The sequence below is a fragment of the Oncorhynchus kisutch genome, linkage group LG10 (genome assembly GCF_002021735.2).
Source record: "Oncorhynchus kisutch isolate 150728-3 linkage group LG10, Okis_V2, whole genome shotgun sequence".
NCBI lineage: Eukaryota > Metazoa > Chordata > Actinopteri > Salmoniformes > Salmonidae > Oncorhynchus > Oncorhynchus kisutch.
The window spans coordinates 3,020,784-3,032,273 of NC_034183.2; the positions used below are offsets into that span (position 1 = coordinate 3,020,784).

Below are 11,490 nucleotides of genomic sequence, written 5' to 3' on the forward strand. Positions count from 1 at the left end.
TCTAGTTGCAAATGGTAACCTAGCTGTATCAGTGTTGTCTAGTTGTAACCTAGCTGTATCAGTGTTGTCTAGTTGTAACCTAGCTGTATCAGTGTTGTCTAGTTGCAAATGGTAACCTAGTTGTATCAGTGTTGTCTAGTTGTAAATGGTAACCTAGCTGTATCAGTGTTGTCTAGTTGTAAATGGTAACCTAGCTGTATCAGTGTTGTCTAGTTGTAACCTAGTTGTATCAGTGTTGTCTAGTTGTAAATGGTAACCTAGCTGTATCAGTGTTGTCTAGTTGTAACCTAGCTGTATCAGTGTTGTCTAGTTGTAAATGGTAACCTAGTTGTATCAGTGTTGTCTAGTTTGCAAATGGTAACCTAGTTGTATCAGTGTTGTCTAGTTGTAAATGGTAAACCTAGCTGTATCAGTGTTGACTAGTTGTAAATGGTAACCTAGCTGTATCAGTGTTGTCTAGTTGTAAATGGTAACCTAGCTGTATCAGTGTTGTCTAGTTGTAAATGGTAACCTAGCTGTATCAGTGTTGACTAGTTGTAAATGGTAACCTAGCTGTATCAGTGTTGTCTAGTTGTAAATGGTAACCTAGCTGTATCAGTGTTGTCTAGTTGTAACCTAGCTGTATCAGTGTTGTCTAGTTGTAAATGGTAACCTAGCTGTATCAGTGTTGTCTAGTTGTAAATGGTAACCTAGCTGTATCAGTGTTGTCTAGTTGTAAATGGTAACCTAGCTGTATCAGTGTTGTCTAGTTGTAACCTAGCTGTATCAGTGTTGACTAGTTGTAACCTAGTTGTATCAGTGTTGTCTAGTTGTAAATGGTAACCTAGCTGTATCAGTGTTGTCTAGTTGTAAATGGTAACCTAGCTGTATCAGTGTTGTCTAGTTGTAACCTAGCTGTATCAGTGTTGTCTAGTTTGTAAATGGTAACCTAGCTGTATCAGTGTGTCTAGTTGTAACCTAGTTGTATCAGTGTTGTCTAGTTGTAACCTAGCTGTATCAGTGTTGACTAGTTGTAAATGGTAACCTAGCTGTATCAGTGTTGTCTAGTTTGTAAATGGTAACCTAGCTGTATCAGTGTTGTCTAGTTGTAACCTAGTTGTATCAGTGTTGACTAGTTGTAACCTAGCTGTATCAGTGTTGTCTAGTTGTAACCTAGCTGTATCAGTGTTGTCTAGTTGTAAATGGTAACCTAGCTGTATCAGTGTTGTCTAGTTGTAAATGGTAACCTAGCTGTATCAGTGTTGACTAGTTGTAAATGGTAACCTAGCTGTATCAGTGTTGTCTAGTTGTAAATGGTAACCTAGCTGTATCAGTGTTGTCTAGTTGTAAATGGTAACCTAGTTGTATCAGTGTTGTCTAGTTGTAAATGGTAACCTAGCTGTATCAGTGTTGTCTAGTTGTAAATGGTAACCTAGCTGTATCAGTGTTGTCTAGTTGTAAATGGTAACCTAGTTGTATCAGTGTTGTCTAGTGGTAACCTAGTTGTATCAGTGTTGTCTAGTTGTAACCTAGTTGTATCAGTGTTGTCTAGTTGTAACCTAGCTGTATCAGTGTTGACTAGTTGTAAATGGTAACCTAGCTGTATCAGTGTTGACTAGTTGTAAATGGTAACCTAGCTGTATCAGTGTTGACTAGTTGTAAATGGTAACCTAGCTGTATCAGTGTTGTCTAGTTGTAACCTAGCTGTATCAGTGTTGTCTAGTTGTAAATGGTAACCTAGCTGTATCAGTGTTGTCTAGTTGTAAATGGTAACCTAGTTGTATCAGTGTTGTCTAGTGGTAACCTAGTTGTATCAGTGTTGTCTAGTTGTAACCTAGCTGTATCAGTGTTGTCTAGTTGTAACCTAGCTGTATCAGTGTTGTCTAGTTGTAACCTAGCTGTATCAGTGTTGTCTAGTTGCAAATGGTAACCTAGTTGTATCAGTGTTGTCTAGTTGTAAATGGTAACCTAGCTGTATCAGTGTTGACTAGTTGTAAATGGTAACCTAGCTGTATCAGTGTTGTCTAGTTGTAACCTAGCTGTATCAGTGTTGTCTAGTTGTAACCTAGTTGTATCAGTGTTGTCTAGTTGTAACCTAGCTGTATCAGTGTTGTCTAGTTGTAACCTAGCTGTATCAGTGTTGACTAGTTGTAAATGGTAACCTAGCTGTATCAGTGTTGTCTAGTTGTAACCTAGTTGTATCAGTGTTGTCTAGTTGCAAATGGTAACCTAGCTGTATCAGTGTTGTCTAGTTGTAACCTAGCTGTAATCAGTGTTGTCTAGTTGTAACCTAGCTGTATCAGTGTTGTCTAGTTGCAAATGGTAACCTAGTTGTATCAGTGTTGTCTAGTTGTAAATGGTAACCTAGCTGTATCAGTGTTGTCTAGTTGTAAATGGTAACCTAGCTGTATCAGTGTTGTCTAGTTGTAACCTAGTTGTATCAGTGTTGTCTAGTTGTAATGGTAACCTAGCTGTATCAGTGTTGTCTAGTTGTAACCTAGCTGTATCAGTGTTGTCTAGTTGTAAATGGTAACCTAGTTGTATCAGTGTTGTCTAGTTGCAAATGGTAACCTAGTTGTATCAGTGTTGTCTAGTTGTAAATGGTAACCTAGCTGTATCAGTGTTGACTAGTTGTAAATGGTAACCTAGCTGTATCAGTGTTGTCTAGTTGTAAATGGTAACCTAGCTGTATCAGTGTTGTCTAGTTGTAAATGGTAACCTAGCTGTATCAGTGTTGACTAGTTGTAAATGGTAACCTAGCTGTATCAGTGTTGTCTAGTTGTAAATGGTAACCTAGCTGTATCAGTGTTGTCTAGTTGTAACCTAGCTGTATCAGTGTTGACTAGTTGTAACCTAGCTGTATCAGTGTTGTCTAGTTGTAAATGGTAACCTAGCTGTATCAGTGTTGACTAGTTGTAAATGGTAACCTAACTGTATCAGTGTTGACTAGTTGTAAATGGTAACCTAGCTGTATCAGTGTTGACTAGCTGTAACCTAGCTGTATCAGTGTTGTCTAGTTGTAACCTAGCTGTATCAGTGTTGTCTAGTTGTAACCTAGCTGTATCAGTGTTGTCTAGTTGCAAATGGTAACCTAGTTGTATCAGTGTTGTCTAGTTGTAAATGGTAACCTAGCTGTATCAGTGTTGTCTAGTTGTAACCTAGCTGTATCAGTGTTGTCTAGTTGTAACCTAGCTGTATCAGTGTTGACTAGTTGTAAATGGTAACCTAGTTGTATCAGTGTTGTCTAGTTGTAAATGGTAACCTAGCTGTATCAGTGTTGTCTAGTTGTAAATGGTAACCTAGTTGTATCAGTGTTGTCTAGTTGTAAATGGTAACCTAGCTGTATCAGTGTTGTCTAGTTGTAACCTAGCTGTATCAGTGTTGACTAGTTGTAAATGGTAACCTAGCTGTATCAGTGTTGTCTAGTTGTAACCTAGCTGTATCAGTGTTCTTCCCGGTAGTTAGCCGACGACGTGGATTGAAGCAGCCCCCCCCACACATCTCTGATTCAGAGGGTTAAATGAGGAAGACATTGTGCATTCCGTTCTGCAACTGACTAGATATCCCTGTTACAATGGGATGTGCAGGGCACTAAACGAGGGCATGGGGGATTCTGGTGAAGGCACTAAAAGAGGAGAGCAGGACTAGAATGAGAAGAGGATGAGAATACTGTTGGAGGGGAAGAGGAGGGGAAGAGGAGGCTGAGGAGGGGAAGAGGAGGAGAATACTGTTGGAGGGGAAGAGGAAGAGGAGGGGAAGAGGAGGAGGCGGAGGAGGGAAATACTGTTGGAGGGGAAGAGGAGGAGGGGAAGAGGAGGAGAATACTGTTGAAGAGGAGGAGAATACTGTTGGAGAGGAAGAGGAGGAGGGGAAGAGGAGGAGAATACTGTTGAAGAGGAGGAGGAGAATACTGTTGGAGAGGAAGAGGAGGAGAATACTGTTGAAGAGGAGGAGAATACTGTTGGAGAGGAAGAGGAGGAGGGGAAGAGGAGGAGAATACTGTTGGAGAGGAGGAGGAGAATACTGTTGGAGAGGAAGAGGAGGAGAATACTGTTGAAGAGGAGGAGAATACTGTTGGAGAGGAAGAGGAGGAGGGGAAGAGGAGGAGAATACTGTTGAAGAGGAGGAGAATACTGTTGGAGAGGAAGAGGAGGAGGGGAAGAGGAGGAGAATACTGTTGAAGAGGAGGAGGAGAATACTGTTGGAGAGGAAGAGGAGGAGAATACTGTTGAAGAGGAGGAGAATACTGTTGGAGAGGAAGAGGAGGAGGGGAAGAGGAGGAGAATACTGTTGAAGAGGAGGAGGGGAAGAGGAAGAGGAGGGGAAGAGGAGGCAGAGGAGGGGAAGAGGAGGAGAATACTGTTGGAGAGGAAGAGGAGGAGGGGAAGAGGAGGAGAATACTGTTGGAGGGGAAGAGGAGGAGGGGAAGAGGAGGAGAATACTGTTGGAGAGGAAGAGGAGGAGGGGAAGAGGAGGAGAATACTGTTGGAGGGGAAGAGGAGGAGGGGAAGAGGAGGAGAATACTGTTGGAGAGGAAGAGGAGGAGAATACTGTTGGAGAGGAAGAGGAGGGGAAGAGGAGGAGAATACTGTTCGAGAGGAAGAGGAGGAGAATACTGTTGGAGAGGAAGAGGAGGGGAAGAGGAAGAGGAGGAGGAGGGGAAGAGGAGGAGAATACTGTTGGAGAGGAAGAGGAGGGGAAGAGGAAGAGGAAGAAGAGGAGGAGGGGAAGAGGAGGAGAATACTGTTGGAGAGGAAGAGGATGGGAAGAGGAAGAGGAGGAGGAGGGGAAGAGGAAGAGAATACTGTTGGAGGGGAAGAGGAGGAGAATACTGTTGGAGGGGAAGAGGAGGAGGAGAATACTGTTGGAGGGGAAGAGGAGGAGAATACTGTTGGAGAGGAAGAGGAGGAGGGGAAGAGGAGGAGAATACTGTTGGAGAGGAAGAGGAGGAGAATACTGTTGGAGAGGAGGAGAATACTGTTGGAGAGGAAGAGGAGGATGGGAAGAGGAGGAGAATACTGTTGGAGAGGAAGAGGAGGAGAATACTGTTGGAGAGGAGGAGAATACTGTTGGAGAGGAAGAGGAGGAGGGGAAGAGGAGGAGAATACTGTTGGAGGGAAGAGGAGGAGAATACTGTCGGAGAGGAAGAGGAGGGGAAGAGAAGAGGAAGAGGAGGAGGAGGGGAAGAGGAGGAGAATACTGTTGGAGAGGAAGAGGAGGGGAAGAGGAGGAGAATACTGTTGGAGAGGAAGAGGAGGAGGGGAAGAGGAGGAGAATACTGTTGGAGAGGAGGGGAATACTGTTGGAGAGGAAGAGGAGGAGAATACTGTTGGAGAGGAAGAGGAGGAGAATACTGTTGGAGAGGAGGAGAATACTGTTGGAGAGGAAGAGGAGGAGGGGAAGAGGAGGAGAATACTGTTGGAGGGGAAGAGGAGGAGAATAATGTTGGAGAGGAAGAGGAGGGGAAGAGGAAGAGGAGGAGGAGGGGAAGAGGAGGAGAATACTGTTGGAGAGGAAGAGGAGGGGAAGAGGAGGAGGAGGGGAAGAGGAGGAGAATACTGTTGGAGAGGAAGAGGAGGAGGGGAAGAGGAGGAGAATACTGTTGGAGAGGAAGAGGAGGAGAATATTGTTGGAGGGGAGGAGAATAATGTTGGAGTGGAAGAGGAAGAGGAGGAGGAGGGGAAGAGGAGGAGAATACTGTTGGAGGGGAAGAGGAAGAGAATACTGTTGAAGAGGAGAATACTGTTGAAGAGGAGGAGAATACTGTTGGAGATCAGGCTGAGTTCACTCTGTAAATAAAGAGAAAAGGACATTCATCTCCATGACAACAGCAGGGCTATAGACGGCCCGCGGAGAGAGAGCGCGTTACAACATTCTACGGCGTTGTACATCGCCAATAATATAACATTTGAAATGTCTGTATTCTTTTCAAACTTGGATTCGGCTATTTCAGCCACACCTGTTGTAGACAGGTGTATAAAGTCGAGCCATAGAGAGATTGCTTTACTGGTCTGGGGCTGTTTTTCATGATTCAGACTAGGCCCCTTTAGTTCCAGTGAAGGGAAATCTTAACGCTACAGCATACAATGTCATTCTAGACGATTATGTGCTTCTAACTTTGTGGCAACAGCATGAGAAAGCCCCGTACACAAAGTGAGGTCCATACAGAAATGGTTTGTCGAGATCGGTGTGGAAGAACTTGACTGGCCTGTACAGAGCCCTGACCTCAACCCCATCGAACGCCGAATTGGAACGCCAACATCAGTACCCGGCTTCACTAATGCTCTCGTGGCTGAATGGAAGCAAGTTCCTGCAGCAATGTTCCAACATCTAGTGGAAAGCCTTCCCAGAAGAGTGGAGGCTGTTATAGCAGCAATGTTCCAACATCTAGTGGAAAGCCTTCCCAGAAGAGTGGAGGCTGTTATAGCAGCAATGTTCCAACATCTAGTGGAAAGCCTTCCCAGAAGAGTGGAGGCTGTTATAGCAGCAATGTTCCAACCTCTAGTGGAAAGCCTTCCCAGAAGAGTGGAGGCTGTTATAGCAGCAATGTTCCAACATCTAGTGGAAAGCCTTCCCAGAATAGTGGAGTCTGTTATAGCAGTAATGTTCCAACATCTAGTGGAAAACCTTCCCAGAAGAGTAGAGGCTGTTATAGCAGCAAAGGGGGGGACCAACTCCATATTAAAGCCCATGATTTTGAAATGAGCTGTTGGACGAGCGGGTGTCCATGCTGTTGGTCCTGTAGTGTAGTTAGCTAGCGTAGTGTATGTTTCCCAGTAAAGTCCTTTGATTGCATTGGAATTGAGACCTACTCTACATAGCTAATCAGTGATCTCTTCACCATAACATAGGATATTGTTAGATCTAGGGAAAGTCTGACTCTCTCTGTGTTATGTTAGTCAGGTCCGCCAGCTCTCTCTCTCTATTTTGTGGGCAGTGAGTCTGTTTTCTCTTGAGAGCCATGTCTGCCTACGGTGGCCTTTCTCAATAGCAAGGCTATGCTCACTGAGTCTGTACATAGTCAAAGATTTCCTTAATTTTGGGTCAGTCACAGTGGTCAGGTATTCTGCCACTGTGTACTCTCTGTTTAGAGCCAAATATCATTCTGGTGTGCACTGTCTTTTGGTAAATTATTTCCAATGTGTCAAGTAATTATCTTTTTGGTTTCTCATGATTTGGTTGAGTCTAATTGTGTTGCTGTCCTGTTCTTTCTCCCCCTACTTCTCTCTCTCTCTCCCTGTCTCTCTCTCTCTCCTCCTCTCTCTCTCTCCTCCTCCCGCTCTCTCCCTGTCTATCTCTCTCCTCCTCTCTCTCTCTCCCTGTCTCTCTCTCTCTCTCCTCCTCTCGCTCTCTCTCTCCTCTCGCTCTCTCCCTGTCTCTCTCTCCTCCTCTCTCTCTCTCCCTGTCTCTCTCTCTCCTCTCGCTCTCTCCCTGTCTCTCTCTCTCCTCCTCTCTCTCTCTTCTCCTCTGTCTCTCACTCTTTGTCTCTCTTTCTCCTCTCTCTCTCCTCCTTTCTCTCTCTCTCTCCTTCTCCTCTCTTTCTCTCTCTCCCTGCCTCTCCTCCTCCTCTTTGTCTCTCTTCTCCTACCTCTCTCTCTCCCTTCCTCCTCCTCTCTCTCTCTCTCCCCCCAACAGGACTAACCTAGAGGCCCTTCAGAAGAAGCTAGAGGAGTTGGAGCTTGATGAACAGCAGCGTAAACGCCTGGAGGCCTTTCTCACCCAGAAACAGAAGGTTGGAGAGCTGAAGGATCATGATATGGAAAAGATCTGTGAGCTGGGAGCCGGGAACGGAGGGGTTGTCTTCAAAGTTTCACACAGACCCTCAGGGCTCATCATGGCCAGGAAGGTGAACTAGAATTGTACTTTTAAATCCCAGCGTTTGATGAAGGCATTCTGCCTCCTTACTACCATCTTGATTGCATTTTGGAACAATAAGTTGTTCTGTCATGGAGAACCTTGTCTGGCTAGAAGAGAGGTGTTCATCAGACTGTTTTCCTTCTTTTCTGAGACCAGGCTGCCCTGTCTGTCTAGAAGACAGGTGTTCATCAGACTGTTTTCCTTCTTTTCTGAGACCAGGCTGCCCTGTCTGTCTAGAAGACAGGTGTTCATCAGACTGTTTTCTTTATTTTCTGAGACCAGGCTGCCCTGTCTGTCTTCTCCAATATCCCAGTCTGCCATTGATTTGGAATGGCATCATCTCTGTTTTTAGAAGCAGAGGTCACATAGAATATATCTTCCTACAATCTGGGATGATGTAAACACCCAGACTGTATGAGATACATATCAATGAGAGAGAAAGAGAGCTGGTGGACCAGACTAACATAACAGAGAGAGCTGGCTGGTCGACCAGACTGCGAGAGAGAATACATCCAATTTAGAATTATAGAGTTTATTACATTACATTTATTTATTATTTATTTATTATTTAGAATTATAGTAAAGCCTTTATTACAGCAAAGACTTAAAAACAGTCGCGCTAATTATTCAAGCATAGCTTTATTTTAAATATACATTTTATTTATTTTTTATTTATTTTACCAGGCAAGAACAAATTGTTATTTATAATGACGGCCTAGGAACAGTGGGTTAACTGCCTTGTTCAGGGGCAGAATGACAGATTTTTACCTCATCAGCTAAGGCATTCGATCCAGCAACCTTTTCGGTTACTGGCCCAACGCTCTGACCACTAGGCTACCTGCTGGTTACTGGCCCAACGCTCTGACCACTAGGCTACCTGCTGGCTACTAGTCCAACACTCTAACCACTAGGCTACCTGCTGGTTACTGGTCCAACGCTCTAACCACTAGGCTACCTGCTGGTTACTGGTCCAACGCTCTAACCACTAGGCTACCTGCTGGTTACTGGCCCAACACTCTAACCACTAGGCTACCTGCTGGTTACTGGCCCAACGCTCTAACCACTAGGCTACCTGCTGGTTACTGGCCCAACGCTCTAACCACTAGGCTACCTGCTGGTTACTGGCCCAACGCTCTGACCACTAGGCTACCTGCTGGTTACTGGCCCAACGCTCTAACCACTAGGCTACCTGCTGGTTACTGGTCCAACACTCTAACCACTAGGCTACCTGCTGGTTACTGGCCCAACGCTCTAACCACTAGGCTACCTGCTGGTTACTGGCCCAACGCTCTAACCACTAGGCTACCTGCTGGTTACTGGCCCAACGCTCTGACCACTAGGCTACCTGCTGGTTACTGGCCCAACGCTCTGACCACTAGGCTACCTGCTGGTTACTGGTCCAACGCTCTAACCACTAGGCTACCTGCTGGTTACTGACCCAATGCTCTAACCACTAGGCTACCTGCTGGTTACTGGCCCAACGCTCTAACCACTAGGCTACCTGCTGGTTACTGGCCCAACGCTCTGACCACTAGGCTACCTGCTGGTTACTGGCCCAACGCTCTAACCACTAGGCTACCTGCTGGTTACTGGTCCAACGCTCTAACCACTAGGCTACCTGCTGGTTACTGGCCCAACACTCTAACCACTAGGCTACCTGCTGGTTACTGACCCAATGCTCTAACCACTAGGCTACCTGCTGGTTACTGACCCAATGCTCTAACCACTAGGCTACTGACCCAATGCTCTAACCACTAGGCTACCTGCTGGTTACTGACCCAATGCTCTAACCACTAGGCTACCCTGCCTAGTGCATGAAATGCTCGATTGCATTTCAGATTTTGAATGACTCGTATGTTGTGTGATGACATGAACAACTTAATGATTGATTGATACAGTAGTGTAGCCTATATAAGTATTGAATTATGGGTTATGGTACAAGGCATAAGCTAACTAATTATATTTGACCTTTACTTAACCAGGCAAGTCAGTTAAGAACAAATTCTTACTTTCAATGACGGCAGTGGGTTAACTTCCTGTTCAGGAAGGTACAGATTTGTACCTTGTCAGCTCGGGGGTTTGATCTTGCAACCTTTCGGTTACTAGTCCAACTCTCTAACCACTAGGCTACCCTGCCGCCCCTAATGACATTACTTATTATTATAGTGATGATCACAATAATAATAATAACAACAATAACAATAATAATAACAACAATAGTAATAATAATAATAATAATAATAACAATAATAACAACAATAATAATAATAACAATAATAACAACAATAATAATAACAACAATAATAATAACAATAATAACAATAATAATAATAACAACAATAATAATAACAATAATAACAATAATAACAACAATAATAATAATAACAATAATAATAATAATAATAATAACAATAATAACAATAATAACAACAATAATAATAATAATAATAATAACAACAATAATAATAACAATAATAACAATAATAGTAATAATTATTATTATTATCACTAGTACGCTCCTTGTCTCCTCTCTGTACTCCAGTTGTCACTGTTATCACTAAGTACGCTCCTTGTCTCCTCTCTGTACTCCAGTTGATCCACCTGGAGATCAAGCCGGCCATCAGGAACCAGATCATCAGAGAGCTGCAGGTTCTGCATGAGTGTAACTCCCCCTACATTGTGGGCTTCTACGGGGCCTTCTACAGCGATGGAGAGATCAGCATCTGTATGGAACACATGGTACTACCACACTACACCACTATACTACACCATACTACACTATACTACACCTTCTACAGCGATGGAGAGATCAGCATCTGTATGGAACACATGGTACTACTACACTACACCACTATACTACACCATACTACACTATACTACACCTTCTACAGCGATGGAGAGATCAGCATCTGTATGGAACACATGGTACTACCACACTACACCACTATACTACACCATACTACACTATACTATACCTTCTACAGCGATGGAGAGATCAGCATCTGTATGGAACACATGGTACTACCACACTACACCACTATACTACACAATACTACACTATACTACACCTTCTACAGCGATGGAGAGATCAGCATCTGTATGGAACACATGGTACTACCACACTACACCACTATACTACACCATACTACACTATACTACACCTTCTACAGCGATGGAGAGATCAGCATCTGTATGGAACACATGGTACTACCACACTACACCATACTACACTATACTATACTACCCCATACTACACCATACCACACTATACTGCACTATACTACACCATACTACCCTATACTGCATCATACTACGCTATGCTGCACTATACTACCCTATACTATACTACCCTATACTACACTACCCTATACTACACCATACTACACTATACTACACTATGCCACCCTGTACTACACCATACTGCACTATACTACCCTATACTACACCATACTACTCTATACTACACCATACTACACTCTACCATACTACACCGCACTATACTACACTATACTGTACCACACTTTACTACACCGTGCTACACTATACTACACTACCCTATACCATACCACACTACACTATACTATACCTTCTACAACAATGGAGGGATCAGCATCTGTATGGAACACATGGTACTACCACACTACACCATACTAC

At 43.9% G+C, this 11,490-nt stretch overlaps 1 protein-coding gene across 1 annotated transcript in view; it reads left to right on the top strand.

Moving 5' to 3' along the window:
• map2k1 (mitogen-activated protein kinase kinase 1) overlaps positions 1-11,490 on the top strand; it is an 88,751-nt gene that overhangs the window by 28,352 nt on the left and 48,909 nt on the right. The window contains exons 2-3 of the mRNA XM_031832889.1: positions 7,615-7,825; positions 10,429-10,575. Coding sequence (XP_031688749.1) covers positions 7,615-7,825; positions 10,429-10,575 — 358 coding nt within the window. The remainder of the gene's footprint in view (positions 1-7,614; positions 7,826-10,428; positions 10,576-11,490) is intronic.